Source organism: Labrus mixtus, chromosome 3 (assembly GCF_963584025.1).
Source record: "Labrus mixtus chromosome 3, fLabMix1.1, whole genome shotgun sequence".
Lineage (NCBI taxonomy): Eukaryota > Metazoa > Chordata > Actinopteri > Labriformes > Labridae > Labrus > Labrus mixtus.
In genome coordinates this window covers 27,085,572-27,101,386 of record NC_083614.1, presented here as the reverse complement: position 1 = coordinate 27,101,386, position 15,815 = coordinate 27,085,572, and the positions used below count along the sequence as shown (strand labels likewise).

The 15,815-nt window shown below is 39.6% G+C and overlaps 1 protein-coding gene across 1 annotated transcript in view; it reads right to left on the bottom strand.

Moving 5' to 3' along the window:
• Positions 1-15,815, bottom strand: part of LOC132969366 (BMP/retinoic acid-inducible neural-specific protein 3-like) — a 64,933-nt gene that overhangs the window by 34,672 nt on the left and 14,446 nt on the right. Inside the window, exon 2 of the mRNA XM_061034328.1 lies at positions 5,610-5,975. Within this exon, the coding sequence (XP_060890311.1) occupies positions 5,610-5,833 (224 nt within the window). The 5' untranslated portion in view covers positions 5,834-5,975. The remainder of the gene's footprint in view (positions 1-5,609; positions 5,976-15,815) is intronic.

The window sequence follows — 15,815 nt, the reverse complement described above, 5'->3', positions numbered from 1 at the left end:
ACTACACAGTATAAAGTAATGCTACAGAAGGAAGTCAGATGATTCAACTGGACAGACCAGCCGACAAAATGACACTGTCTGCTATCAATGTTTTTTAAGGGGAATAAAAGGGGAAACTAGAAAATAAATGAAAGTTTATTGTCATTGTACAGGTGTATAAACTAAATGATGTTGCACCGTCTGAGTGGAGCTGGTGGCAAAGTGGTTGGTGCGTACGGAGGCTACGGTCCTACAGGCGGGCAAGCTGGGTTCGAATCCGACCTGTGGCTCCTTTCCCGCATGTCCGTCCTCACTCTCTCTCTCTCCTTGATTTTCAACTCTGTCCACTGTCCTATCTCTCCAACCAAGGCACAAAAAGCCCAAAAATAAATATAAAAAAAACAGTAAAGTGTTAAATAGGTAAAATATGATCTGAAAATGTAAAATAGTAAATCCCATAGAGACATACATACACACACTACCTCCGACACACACACACACACATACTACCCCAAACACACACACACACACACGCATCATGCCTACACTCACAAAAGAACAGGTATTCACAGAACAAATGTATTCTTGAGGTAGCAGTTAAGAACAGCATTACTGCACTTGTGACAGTAATTCTCACAGTATTGCACTTCTTTAGATTAAAAGGTTTGCACTGCAATCGTCTATCTTGACATTCGAGCAGTGCTCAGCATGGTGACGGCTTCAGGGTGGAAGCTGTTCTTGAGTCTATCGAGGCGTGCTTTGATTGATCTGTAGTGCAGGGGGTCAAACAGGCAGTGGGCAAGAGTGAGGTGTGTCCTTGAGGATGCAGGATGTCTTGCGTATGGGCAACGGGAGGTGTAGATGTCATCCGGGGCAGGCAGATGTGTGTGTTTGTGATCGTCTGTGTTGCATTGATAACCCCTCTGTAGGGCCTTCCTGTCAGCAACAGAGCTGCTGCCGTACTGCACCAGGATCCGGTGTGCTCTCAATGGAGCATTGGTAGAAATTCATCCGCAGCTGTTGTGTAAGATTGACCATCATGAGAGTTCTCAGGAAGTAGAGCCGCTGTTGTTCAATGATGTTTCCCTCCATTAACAACTGCTGTTACACATTTATAATCTTTAGTGAATGAATAGTTCAGTGAAACAGCTCAACTAGAGAGAAATTGCAAAAACCTCTGAGGCCTGAGGCGTAAACCAATATAATAAAATTGAGAAGTTTAGTTTAAAAAAAAGAAAAAGTGAGTAATTAATCGAGCCAATTCAAGGAAGACTGTCTAATTTTGTGTCTCATTAGACTTCAAAAACAAGGAAGTGAAGAGACCAATACACTTCCTGCTATTTTAAACAGCGGCTGAGGAAATGTGCCTGAAGGTGGGAAGAACTACGATTTATTTAGGAGTTCCTTCAACAGCCTGTTTACCACCAGGAGCAACTTCAAGTTGCCAAAATCTCCGAGGGAATTGCGGTAGAAGAGAGCAGACAATGAACATCAGTGAGAGTGTAGCAGCGGGATGTTGAGAAGCAGTGCTGAGGGAGTTTGATCTAAAACACTAACCTCAACCCTCTTCAGAGCACCTGCAGACTCCCCTGGGGTTTCGGAAATCTGCTGTTGTTCACTCTGCTTGAAGTGGCTCTTATATCCAACATGATTGAACATGAGCTGCTTTCTTTTGATCAAGTTAACTCTACGGGTGGGCGGCTCCTGCATGGTGTGGTTGCCAGAATAAACTAATTGTCATTTTTGTATTTGAGTCCTATTGTTTTAAGACATTATATTGATGCACAGTGATGCTTTCCTGCAAAGTTAATCTATCAACTGATATACTCTTCTTTTAAAAGAAACTTTTCTGTTGAGGTTTCGCCTGGAGAAAGTGCCTGAATCTAGAAAGTTTATGTATCTGGATACATAGATACATAAATCTGACCTTGCTCTTACAGTTCAAGGCAATAATATACCTGGAGTAAATAACTTATGGACGTGAAACTTTGCAATTACTTCCCCGTCCCGTTTTCAAGCTCTGTGTCCCGAGTGCCCGCAAGAATAAAACACTTAGTATGTCCTGATTTTCAAAAGTCCCTGTCTATAACCAACCAAAACCATTACATTTTTTTTTTTACAGGATGCATTGATGACTGTAAGCATCACTTGTAATGAACCTAATTGCAGAATGGAAAAGTGCATCAATCACAAAGTAAATCAAAGGAGTTACATTTTATTTTTCCCCATCCTCTAACTTCTCTCCAAACTGGTAATCAAACCTCAATTCTCAGTAAACACACATTTTGGATGTCCCCACAGCATCAAATATAGAAAGCTGTTGGTTCTGAGTTTGAATCATGTTTACTGATTCTTTGATCGGATGTTTCTCATTAAAATCAATGAATCCAAAAGGCAAACTTTAGCAAAAACCTTGTTTTTTTCAAACCAACTCAAAATTAGACTTAAAAGCAGACTATTCACTGATGCATTGAGATGTCAGAGAGCATATTCATTTTCACCATTTTAAATATGTATAAATATCAGTTTCTAAACTTATGTGGTATCCTATCTATGGCAAAACTTTTTTTTTCAGCAGCTCAAATCACTCATCTGCTTATTCAAATGAAACAGCCCAAAAGGGAAACATCAGCCTTGATTTGTCCCGTGGTGATGAGTGGAGAAACTGTTTGAGCATAGCTATGAAATGAAACATTACGCAAGAGTTTTTGAGTTTTTTCTAACTTTGCGTGACATGGTCCTCTCGAGACAATATGGCAGTGGGCCTAGTTTCTTTAATAAAACAGCCCAAATGCATTTTTCATGAGCCAGCTCCAGGTGTGTGCACCCAAAAAACATCATCGCATCTCACCCCCCGAACAACACCACGGCACTGAACGAGAGCTGTTCTTTGCCAAAACATATAAACACAAGCGTCCTCACACAGCTGCTTCCCTCCTGTCTTTGTCAAGAGTCCTTTCTGGACTGGATTTGGGACCGAGTCCAAGAGAATTTCAATTTGGGGAAGATTTACAAGCTATTTACTTTTTAGGTTAGTTTTTCCTTTTAATATCATCACAATTAATCAACGCCGCATTGTGGTAATCTAGAGAGCCTCAAACACAACCTTGCAGCTGACAGAACCCTCTCAGGGGATTCTGTGATAATGCAGAGTAATAAGTACTAAGAGCTCACTAATCACTTGGCCACATGATAAGACTATTAATCTTGCTGCCCGTGCAGCTCGGCTCCGACGGATCGCTGCCTTTTTGCCAGAGAAGGAAATATTAAAAAAGCTCTAATGCAGCAGACGCTCGCAGACGCCATAAAGCATCCTTGCAGCGATCCATAGATGTCAGGAACCCTGTCCATCTATTTCCTGAAGCCCAGACAACATCCGCCCCCTTAATGACGAAGGATATGATTCATGACACAATCTCCGCTAATTCGTTCTCATGCCGATACCTCAGACTGTGTTGCTGTCACCACAAATCATCATTTTTTTCCAGCGCTAATCACCATAATTCAGCTGACCACCTGATCGGTAGACTCCCCTGAGGGCTTTAGAAAGGCAGAAGAACGTGACGTACAGCCTGCTGATAGCAACATGTCCGCATGAAATGCATCATGATTCTGTCGAGGAAAGTGCCAGAAATCTTGTGAACATTGGCAGCGAGGAACCTTTTCAGCATGACAGCACAGGGCAAATAATCCAGCCTGCCTACTAAATAACCATGAACAGGCTTTTCAGAGAGCATATTGGCCAGTGTGTGTGCACAAATGTGATGTTTCATTTTCTCCCTCACAGCATTTTGATGTCACAATAAAAAAATGGAAGCAGGGTAAAACAAATGGCACGGGAAAAAAAAAATCCTTTGCAGTTGAAGCTGTCACACTGACAAGGATCAAATCCCTTCATCCCATACGTGTTGAAATGCCCTTGGAATGACCTTGTCCTAAATTACATCAGATGTACATTTGCAAGATAATTCAATCCAAGCAGATGTGAGTTCATTCCCTTCTTATCTCATTCCGATCATTTAATTCAGCTTCAACTGATTTGCAGACTACGGTGCATTTCTTAAGACTCAGAGCATAATGTAACAAGGGTCAGGTAAGGATACGTTCAAAGTTCAGGCCGGTGTTTTTAATGCACATCTTTGAATGAGAAACAACTGAGTGGTATTAGGTTAACCAGAAATACCTGGCAATGATGGAAACAGGCAGTAGTTAACATCCATGAATGATGCTTATGACACAAGATTCAAATTGCAAAATCTCTATACAGAATCATTTCCTACAAATCAACTTTTACACTGTAATTGGTTAATGGTATTAAAAGCTAAGTTTATCTGGGTCAACGGTTGGCCTCTCTGTTAGGTCTACTCTATCCACTGTCCTGTTAATAAAAAGGCATATTTAACTTGTTTGAACAGAAGCCCTTTAAGTGCACATGCATCAGTACATTTGATTTGACTTCATTTTCCTTTGATCATGGGGAATTTCAATTGTTTCCTCAAGATTTTGAATGATTAACTTGTTATCTCTGGATTACAACCAACGCTGGTTTTCTAATGATAACAACTTCATGTCAGCCATTTTCTTGAGATCTCTACAAATACACTGGTTATCACTCCAAAAACCAGCACTGTCATCCCGAGATAATGAGATAAATAAGTTGGGATCTTGAGGACATTTTTTTTACATTTTATTTCACACACAATGTACAAATACAAGACACATAAAGAAAACATGTGTGGGTGCAATGGAAGCCTATAAATGTATTTTATTTACTCTTTATAACGGTAAATCAGAGTTAATAGTTTTATAATTGTTAAGGTAAAACAGAATGTATGGATGTTTGTCAGCTGAGGGTTAGGGCTTGTCTTAAACATGTAACAGATTAAGAGCTTTACAGTAATAGAAAGCTCAATTACTGCATTAAATGTAAGTTTGACTCCTTCAAGTGCTGACCACTCCAAGTTATTATTTCATACAAAATAATAATTTCAATCATGCTTATAATTAAAATACCAGTAATTATAGTCCCCAGAGTTTGGGCAGCTGTGATTGTATTCATAATTTATGCTTGCTAAAACTCTTTTCTGATACACTAGTATTACTCTCTCTGAACATGTCTGGTTAGTATTCTTGCTAACAGTCAGAGTTTGGTGACCAGGCATCCTACTTTGTTCAGGATTTTCGAAATGATTTGAAAAAACACTGAAATGTTCAAATGTAAAAAATGTTGGGACATTTTTTTTTGTGTTTGTTCAACACAATAAAACAATTGTATTGTAATAATACTCTGTTAAATGACCACAGAAACCTTTGTCATGAACAAGACGAGATTTATTTTTTGTGGACAGTGGATAGAGTCAGAAATAAAGGAGAGAGAGATTGGGGAATGATATGCGGAAAAGGAGCCACAGGTCTGATTTGAACCTGGGTCGCCCGCTTGGAGAACTATAGCCCCATACAAGGGACGTGCGCACTAACCACCGCCCCTCTATGTGGTCTTTATTTGGATGCAGCAAACATTTCAGAAAACAACCCTGCAGACTGTTTGATGTGGCTTGTGGGAGATGTGTCATTCATGTGAGAAGTAAAATAACTGCGTCTCCCCTTCCTGCAGTCCTTACAGTACTAACCTGTATATCTTGTATCTGGTGGAGAAGCCTTGCCGGTTCTTCTCCACAAAGTCGATGTACTCTGGGGAGTGGTGGAACGGCCCTTTATCCGACAGGAGCCAGTCCAAGGGGCCCCCGGCCTTGTCATTGGGGAGGCTGGTTGTTGCCGCTGCAGCTGCCGTAACCACAGACCGTAAACACACCCAGCAGTGAAGGCTGAGGCTGATGACGCCCCATAGAGCCATCAGAGATGGAGGGCGCGAGGAGGGGGTGAGGGGTGGCGATGGTGAAGGTGGGGGTGTTCAGCAGTGAAAGCCACTCTTTATTAGCTGGCTCCTCCACTGGGATGACCGGGGGACCTGCATCACCTCAACGCCCCCCGAACACCTGAAGGAGAGCGCAAACACAGACATAAGGATACAAACAAATACCCACAACCAGCAGAAAGACAGCGAGGGAGGCGACCATAAAGCCGACAATACTTCAAACTTTAACAGCTCCGTGTGGCAGACAGACACAGATGCTTGTATTCTCCAGTGTTTGAAGAGATTTCATTACACAGATGGATCATTTCAACACGATCCCTTTGTGTTGGATTGATTCTTACATTAATCACTCGTGAATTGACGGGAAGTTAATTGATCATGGAGATCATTTATCAAAGAAAGATGGCAAACATTCTCCAGCTGCAGCTTCATAAATATGAAGATCTTCTGCTTTTCTCAATTGTGTTCAACATGTTAGTAAATAGAAAACATTCAGGCTTGGGTTGTATTTAAAAAGGGAACTTTATCTTGATTAATCTCTGAAATGCAATAGTTAATTGGATTAATCACAGTTTTAATCAGATGTTTGAAATTCCATTATTCCATTGGGTTCCATTTCAGAAAAGCTTTTTTTTTATGCTTTTATTTTGTATCTTTATACTGTCTTGAACAATGGGTTCTTTACTTCCTGTTTGGATACAAACCTGCTTTTATTTTGAAAGAACAAGGAACTTGTGGGAGACAGAAGGTTAACCACGAAATAAATTAACTTTTTACAGAATTAAAAGTAAATGAAAATCTTAAAGAGGTCCGTAAAAAGAAAAATGTTTTGACGCCACGGGGTGGATATTACTTTTGACTCATCAACTGAGCTGTCTAGCCATCTTTATTTCAAGTGAAATTAGTCATTCCAAGGTGTGGAGATGTCGTTATTTTTCCGTCACTCTGACTACAAGGGGACGCCTCTGTCTGTGTGGTGGCTTAACTATGGTGTGCCTAAAGGGACAAAATAGTATGTGATCAATATGATTAAATCAAAGATACTTCATTATGTGACAAGAAGAGCCAGAGGGCCCGAGCCACTGAGCCTCAGACTCATGGACAGCCTCACTGCTGTTTGAGCCACACAGCTCCAAAAGCTCTGATTGGGTAAAACATCGCATCGCTCCAGATCTATCCACATTCACTGGCAAGTCAGAGAGAAATATTGGAATTTATTACTTTATGTAGAACAGGATAACACCAATACCAACTGAACAGAATTCAGCTTATACGTTTGATTCCCTGATGCATGCCCTGAGACTCAAGAAACTCAGGATGCTGAAATATGAATCCATTTGACAGACTATTTATAGAGTTAATGAAAATAGGTTTATTGTCCACTCTAAATGTAATGCTGCTTTTAGCTGGTTATGAAGTAGACCTCTATATGACTTACAAAAACAAACGAGACCATCAGAGATTATATTTATTATTCCTTAATTGTTTTTTATATTGGTGCTTTCATACATGCACAAAAGTCCTGAAAACTAACAGTGTTTTTTTGGGGCGAGATGCATTCAACCTTATTGCAAACAGCCACATTTTTTATTGCGACCTTTGCTTGAATTTTCCTGCATGTCCCTTAGTAAATGTGTGAATCAGTGTGAGCGAATGCAGCAGGAAATATTCTAGAAAATTCTCAATGAAGGTGTGGGAGGGTCTGATGACATTTAGATCTTGCGATCGGCACACAACCAATCAATCATTATTTGTAAAGCGCCAATTCATAACAAGTGTTATCTCGAGAAGCTTTACAAAAGAGCATATGGGATAATATGCAGGGAGGATTTCTCCTTTGTATTCCTGGCGTTAACCGTAGACTGTATACTGTGTGCGATCTTTCCTCTCCATGCATGTAATTAAACTGCTTTATTATGTTTTCCGTTTGCCAGTTTTTTTTCTTCTCTGCTCTTTGTTGATATTTTGAATATGTCGAACTTCACGTAGCGAGGTCCACGGGGGCTTTTTAAAAATCAACACAACCCAAAACGTATGTCACAGGAGGATTAATCTTAGACAGAATATACAAAACCCTTAAAATACTAAGTACACAGGAAAAATAAATCATATTATTGTTGGGACTACTAAATTGTGTGTTACAGTGCAGGATGCACATTCTAAACGAGGGCAACGTTTCAGCTTTGATTTGTTGTAGTAATCCCAGGGTAAGTCTGCAGAGGGCGCTAAACAGTTTGTTCTGCAAATCACCAGATAGTAACTGATATGAAACCAAGACTTTCAAGAGATAGCTTCAAGCCTCCACATTCACCCTTTAAACCTCATAGGCTCTCTTCTCCCAACACTGGAGAGCAGCCCTCCACTGGCAGCCCTACAGTGTTCTGCCCCCGGAAGGCTGGCCAATCAGAATAAAGTGGGCACATGGGGAGAGGGTTCTTAAAGAGACGGCGGCTGAAACAAATCGTTTTAGGCTGAGGCTGAAGTGAGGGGTTTTTACTGACACCAGTATACAGTAAGATACTGTAAATAAAATAAATAAGGAGTTTTTTGTATTGCAAATCATGCAAATCTACTCGATATGTTTCACAGATTGACAACATGAAAGGTGAAAATAAAATAAAAAATCACTTGAGCTATTACATAATAACAAAAGTAATATTAAGTCCGCAGTTCTACACTATTAAAAACTCAAACTTTCCAAGGTCTGTTGGGAATAAATATCACAATGAAATAAAAGAAAGTCACAGGTGATGTGCTGTGAATCGGTCTTCCTTCAGAAAGAGGACAATCAAGCTCTCTTTTTTTTGTACAGCTTAGAAATTCACATTAGTTTTGAGTCATTGCGTCTTGTGAGCTCGGGTTTTTCTACACCAGACGAGAAGTTAATTTCTGTTAAATGGGAAAAGTTGAGCAGAGATGATAAATAATGCTCACTTTGTGATTTTCAAAGATATGCTCATACAAAAGTCTAGACTAATAATTACTGCTCCTTTACTATTCTAATAGTTGATGGATGATTTTTACAGCAAGGTATTTGCTGTGAAGGACTGCTTTGAATGAAACCTTTAACTGTGTAATGAATTTCTGTGTCACTTTACAGTTACATTGTGGATTCATTTAAGAATAGTACTAACAGGCAAACCCAGAGAGAATAACACTCATGCACTTAGACAGAAAAAAGAAAAACCTTGGTCGCTGCGTTTTATCAGAAGACATGCTGTTCAGACTGTTGTCCAGAGCTCACATTAGTCTCCATCATCATCTCAAGCTCTGTCAATCATCTCCCCCGCAGTGACACACTCCTTTGCCGTGTGTGTGTTGGTGTCACGGTATTGGGAAGGGGGGGGGGGGGGGGGGGGTTTGAGTCCCATTACAGTATTCTGATGACAATCTGTCAAGTTAACTCAGCCATAAGACTCTGTGTGTGTGTGTATGTGTGTGTGTGTGCACACGCGTGTGTAGGTGTGTTTGCACGTGTGTGTGGGTTTCAACAATCACGACTCTCAGACAAAGCAGCAGGAAGCATGTGGAGAGTGCACAACAGCTGGAGGTGGGTATAAACAGCAGCAACACACAAATATAAAAAATTATTTTTTTTATATTGTTTTTTGTTCATTTACAGAAAAAGTTAGAGGAAAATGTAGATTGTTGAAAGTCTAAGCTCCAGGGAAATCTGAGCCTCAGTAGTTTTGATGAGATGATTCGGCAATTCATTTCAGTCTGACGTTGCTGACACTGCTCGTCTGACCCCAATGTGTGAAGGAGTATCTGTTCATGCATTTAAATGTTTTTTTGTGATTTAGTAAATTTGTCTCCACCAGGCTGTTTTAGTAGATTCAATCTTCACTCTATTTTTTTCAATTAGTGGAAAAAAAGGAGAACAAATCAATGCAGCCTAGTGAAAACTTTTATATTGTTATTATTCTACGCTTTTATCACCTACATTAGTATACAACTTGACTGGAAGATGGGGAGAGGGCTTGTCATGCTAGCACATGTCTTAATGTTGAGATAGCCTCGAGCAGAGATAAAGATTCCGTAGCTGAGGTCTGGTATGCTCATTTCCAAATGTAAAAAAATCACTTGAATGATGACACAAAACAACATTTCCCACCAGTGTTCACACTCGACTCTAGCTTGAAGATCCCTTCAAGTAGTTTTTCATTTTGATGCCTTAGTGGACATATTGTTGTCAATTACGTTTTTAAGCTTTGATAGTTTGTTGAATTTGACCCTTTTTTATGCAGCAATGTGGTGTGACCATGAAGTATTTAAATTGTAGTTTGATCCAAGAAGCTTTCTGAACATGTACTTATTAAATGTAGAAAGTATTTAACACATAGGCAGAGCATGATGTCAGAAATGGAGAGAGATAGACGAGTAAGACGATATTTAAAAAGTATATAGGAGTGTGGTGAAAGAGGGAGAGGCCGAAAGGTGCTTGTTTAAATATCTTTTGAGAACAGGTCTGTTGAGGAGGATTTAGAAATGTGAGGGATAGATAAATCCAGCAGATGGCAGTAATGCAACTTTTTGGATGCCAGCTGCCAATAAAAACCAAAGAAGAAGAAGAACAAGCAGCCTTCTGGTTTCAAAATGGAGTTGGATGCTGCTCAAAGATTTCTGGACTATATACACATAACAGGGTAAGAGTATGATGTCTAACTTAGGGATGGACTTGGGAAAACTCAGACGATACTGTCTGCACTATAGAAAGGGAGACGTCACAAATGGGGAGCACTTTCTAGTTGTTGGCGGTAATGCAACACCTTGGATGCAAACCACCATTAAAAACCAACAGCAGAAGAAGAACAAGTATCAAGTATCTTCACAGACCTTTAATGTGAAGATTTGTACTGAAAGCATCTTTGGCTCCTAATTCTAAGTAAAGAGAAAAGTGGAGCTCTCTATACCAAGTTCCTGGAGTGTTGGTTTTATTTGGTTCTCCGAACCTCCCAGCATTGCTGCTTTGCATCCTGATGAGCAGGTTTAAAAACCCTGACGAGTGTTGAAGGAGGACAACCCTCACTGGATTGCAGGTAATGAAGTGGTTTAAATTATAACACTGGGAAACCAAAAAACCTCTTGTTCCTACTCCAAAACACAAATGGACATGCATCAGAAACTGTTCTTTTGTGCTGATATTTTGCACCCAAAATGTCAGCCGAAAGCTTCAAGATTTTCCTTTGGGATTAACACAGTTCTATCTTCGCTCATTTTCTCTCATGTAATGCACATAAAAGGCTGAATGGATCAAACTCTGTAGAGACAGCTAGAGGAGATGGAGCTATTATAGGGGTTAGAGGATTTATATTTTAAAGTAATTCCCACTCATAGCACCCAGCTGCTGTACCATTTCCACTGCTTGCTTTTTTTTTACCACCTTGGCCTTTATTCCAGTTTTTTAACTTACAATTACAAAACACAGGTTTTAAAGTACTTTGGTGCAATTGGAGACAATGTTGGAGTTGCATTGGACTCACACTATATTAAGAATTCTTTAAGTCTGACTTTCCTGTTGGGTTTAGGCGTTGTCATCTAGACTTCTTCTCAATTCTTGAGATGCTACATGTGGCTGAAAGAATCCTGATGTCAATGTGAATCTTGTTGAAATTTTGTTACCATGAATTTGCAGCCATTTAGCTATAGCCATGTGCAAAACTCTTTAAATGTAAAAAAAAACAAAATCTGCTACTATAATGTCAATGCAACATGTATGGAGTTTTTAGTTTAGTCCCTATATTACTTAAATACCCATCTGTTTCAGATGTCTAAGTTTACAGATAAAAAATATTTATCAAACTTTATACCATTTAAAGCATCATGTGTAGGCAGTGATTTGGTACAACTGTGATCAGCATCTAAGAGTAACAAACAAGAGTTACATAATAGAGTTACATGTCTTGTCTAACTTTCTTTTGTTGTTCATGCAGTCAAACTGCCAACGAGTCCTTCAGCAATCTCTGCTCTCGCTCCAGCGGCGTTGAATTCTTTATTGGCACAGAGACAGAGGACCACTGTCTTCCCATCTTTTCTGTTATCTTCTGCCACGCTTGCACATCAAACTTTCCTGTTTCATCCTTCCAGAGGGCCACACAGTGTACAGAGTTACACTGTGGTGTCAGAGTTTGTCAGAACACACACAAAGTTGTGTCTTATTGTCGTTTAGAGTCAGGTTCTAAAGTAAGTTGTGATAAAATGCAACACATTCTCACTCATCACGCTTCAGGCAAGGCAGCCTGGCCAGCTGTGGCCAACTCAAAATATGACAGTAAAGGTGCCATAATGCTCTGCAGTCAAGGAAGCTAACAGAAATATGACAAGTGTCTAACATTCAGTTAAAATAAAAGCAATTCAATTAGGGTGAACTGTAGACCGTTGGACCACTTTTTATTCATTAAATGTAGCCTGATGTTTCTTAACACGTTATGTCAAATCTGTGTTGATTGATTGATTGGACATGCAACAATCATTAGCATGTCCAATCAATCAATCAACACATACAATATTTGACTTGAGAAATGGTTGCATTTGCATCGCAACTGATAGTCAATCCTACTTAGTTATGTCTAGGCATATAAATTACTTGTATAGATTTGTGGAAACATATGCTTTATGCTTGAATTGCTATAAATCTCTTTTAAATTCTGGGCGCAGTTGGTCAGAAGGTTTAATCAGGGTAAGAATGATCCAGATTTGGAAAAAAACATTTCCACCAAGGGTCAGGTAATCCAGCTCACTTTTAACCACTTTTTTCCAAGGAAAACTGATGATCCAAAAAGAGATTTCATGATTATAAATTCTGGATTACCATTGCTTTTGTGAGGAACTCGCACTACACGTTTTTTCCACAGAGGGCGCCAAACTCCACACAAACTAAAATATCTTTACAGTAACTGTAATTTAAATATTCAATGTTTGATAAAATAATGTTATTTGGTGAGATATTTTATAGGGACATAAACCTTAGCTTTTTCCAGTCCTAATGCCGTATGTACTTTATCAACTTTGTCACTGAAGCAAAACAGCATTCTATTGCAAAACACATTTATTAAGACTACCTTTTAAATGTTGTAAATAAACATTTTCATACTGTAGGTTTTGTCCAGATAAAAACCAGGACTAGATATATTTGATTACATAAACATTTTTCTGTTATTTTCCTTTGAACAAACTGTATTCAAGATTCTGGTTCAATGTGACAGCTTCAATCATGGTGTATTACTGTAGAGAAATTAGGCCCTGTGCTATTAGTACTACAGTTAATGATTTTAACACCAAGTAAAAAAAAAGAAAGATAGATGACAGCGTCCATAGATGATGCTTGATGGACACATTGAGCCACCAGCCAACATTTTGTATTCAACAGTTTTGGGAGGGAGAACTCGTTTGATAATAGCCGTATTCAGACTGACGTTTCAAGCTGCTAAATTTACGCCTCTGTGACGTTTCATCTTCAATCTGAATGTCGTGGAGGGGGGGGGGGTAATGGGGGGACAAAGTGATGGTACCTTTGTACCCGTTTTCAATCGTAGTAACAAAGGCAAGACAGTTTCAGTGGAGCCAGCGTGGGACTGAAGTCTGAAAAGGGCTGATAAGAACATGCGCACTCTGCAACTGACTTGGCCACAAAACCGCTTCAAGTGCATCTTTTGTTAACTGAATCCAAACGCTTTCACTTTGACTCTTGAGTTTTATAGGTGGGCACTGACTTGATTTACATGGTACATGTTGTGTATACAGCGACCTCTCTCAGAGGGGAGCGGGTGGCGTGTTAATATCAAAAAAGAGTGCAGAGGTCGTATTAAAAGACTCTTTAATCCTATCATCCAACAGGCAGCTGTCCAAAAAGCTGAGGCAGGAAAACTCTGGGCTCGCTCTCTTCCCTGTTGCTCACCGCCTTGTGTTTCCCCTGCGCTCGCACCCATCTTTGTCATTTTCTTTTGTCTCTCCTTCCTCAAACCACCCACTCTCTGCTTCTCCATTTTTTTTCTTTCTGAAATGCCTCCAAAGCCCACTGACTCACATACTCCATGTTTTTTTCACACACTTGATGTGACAGTCCTGCCTGTAAACATTCATTGTTTTCTGACAGGTCTGTGCCAGCCTTATAATCACATTATCTCCCGAACAAAGCCATCCACTAAGTCTTTGTCATCGGCTGCCTGGGTGTTATCAGATACATGCCATTTTCACTTTACAAGGCCATTTTGTCACATTTCCAACCTTATGCAAATACTGCTTTTCATCACTGTGAAAAAATGCTCCTCCTTGAGGCAGGAAGGAGCCACATAATCTAGAAACAACAAATCAAATGTTTGGTGATACAGCAAGCAGGAATTTTCAATTTTAGCAGTAGACAAATGCCGGGGCTCCAGTGGATCCACTCAAATATGATTTTGCACAACGTGGGCTAGCAATAACCCGGGGCTGTTTGGATCCTCTGTATAAAATGAAAGCTCTGTTTGTTCCTGTGAGGTCCTCTCAATGGGATTGTGAAGGGAGTGCAAATGATTGGGGGGAATAGAGTTTCTCACACATGGATGTAATGAGGACTCACATTCCCTGAATAGGCAAATGCTAAGAATAATATCTGTGAAAGGCGAGATGAAGCAAATACAGCCAATACAGCCCTTTTACCAATCAAGCATGTAGATTCAAGCTATCAAGTGACTGTTTTTTTTTATGAAGGTTTTCATAAGCTCCCTCTAAATTATGCCAGACATACTCTCCAAGCACCAAGGTAATCATGATGTTAAGTTAAATTAAAAACTGTTTGAGCCTTCAGAAGCATTATTTCCTGCTCTCTGGAAACATCTGTTATTGGCCCTCAAGGTTTATAACATTGCTCTGTCTATGGTTGCACATGTTGGCTGACAATTTCTCCAATCGCCTCAGCCTTGTCATATGACATGCAATTCTTCTTCCATAGGCTAAAAAAAAAAAAAAGTTCAACACATTTGGAGAAGAGAAATATGACGTTTGTTTGAGCGTAAGAGAAGCACAGACATTATAATTTATCTTTAAATAAATGACACTACATGGCAAGGTCGTGTTTATTTCTGCAAGGGAGAACGATTGCTCTAAACGGTCTCTCTTTTTTTCGGCCTTTTCCATGGAGGGAGAAGTGTGTTTAACAAATGGCCAATCGAGTGAAGCACAGCCAAAAGTGGATCAAACTCTACAACATTTTTAAGCCCACTGCCCGTCATAATGGCAGGCCATATTCAGTAAGCACCACTGAATATCAAATAGTTCAGCTGCAGAAATGCTTAACAACTTGTCCATGATGACTTCCATCATTTGCAAGGTTTAATGTCTCGTCATTACTTGACCAAAAGGCCCAGAAGATCAATGGTAGAGAAAGAAGTGCTGTCTGTGTCTCAGCTTCTTTCTTTTTTTCCTGACACCATTAGCTTTTTGACTAAAGAGTAAAGACTGTCTTATATGCTTTATATATATATATATATATATATATATATATATATATATAATCTTACTTGGACAGGTATTTCCTTTTTTGTGCATCATTTAGCATCAAATATAAATATACTTCATGAGGACCTTGTCTTACCAATTAGCAAGGCAGCATTATGTGGTGGTGGTGGCACAATGTGGGCATTATCAGCAGCTTTCATCGTCTTCTTCCAGAAATATATTTATTGTCCCCAAAACCCAAAGACATCTTGGATGATTTACAAATCAATCACTTTTTCTAAAGATTACAGGGCAGTTGGTGGATACAAATGGGTTGTCCTATGATTATTTGTTGGAAACAAGGCCATGGTCAGTACTAGGTAAGGGTTGGAAAGCAGCTTGTTGTTTGGCTAGTTAAGTTGGGTGATGTAAATAATATAACATGATGTAGGTTAAAAGTACAAATTTATAGCCTACAATACCAAAATTTACAATCTTAAGTCGTGGGGCTGCAGCCCTAGACTTACTCCTGATATACCCACCT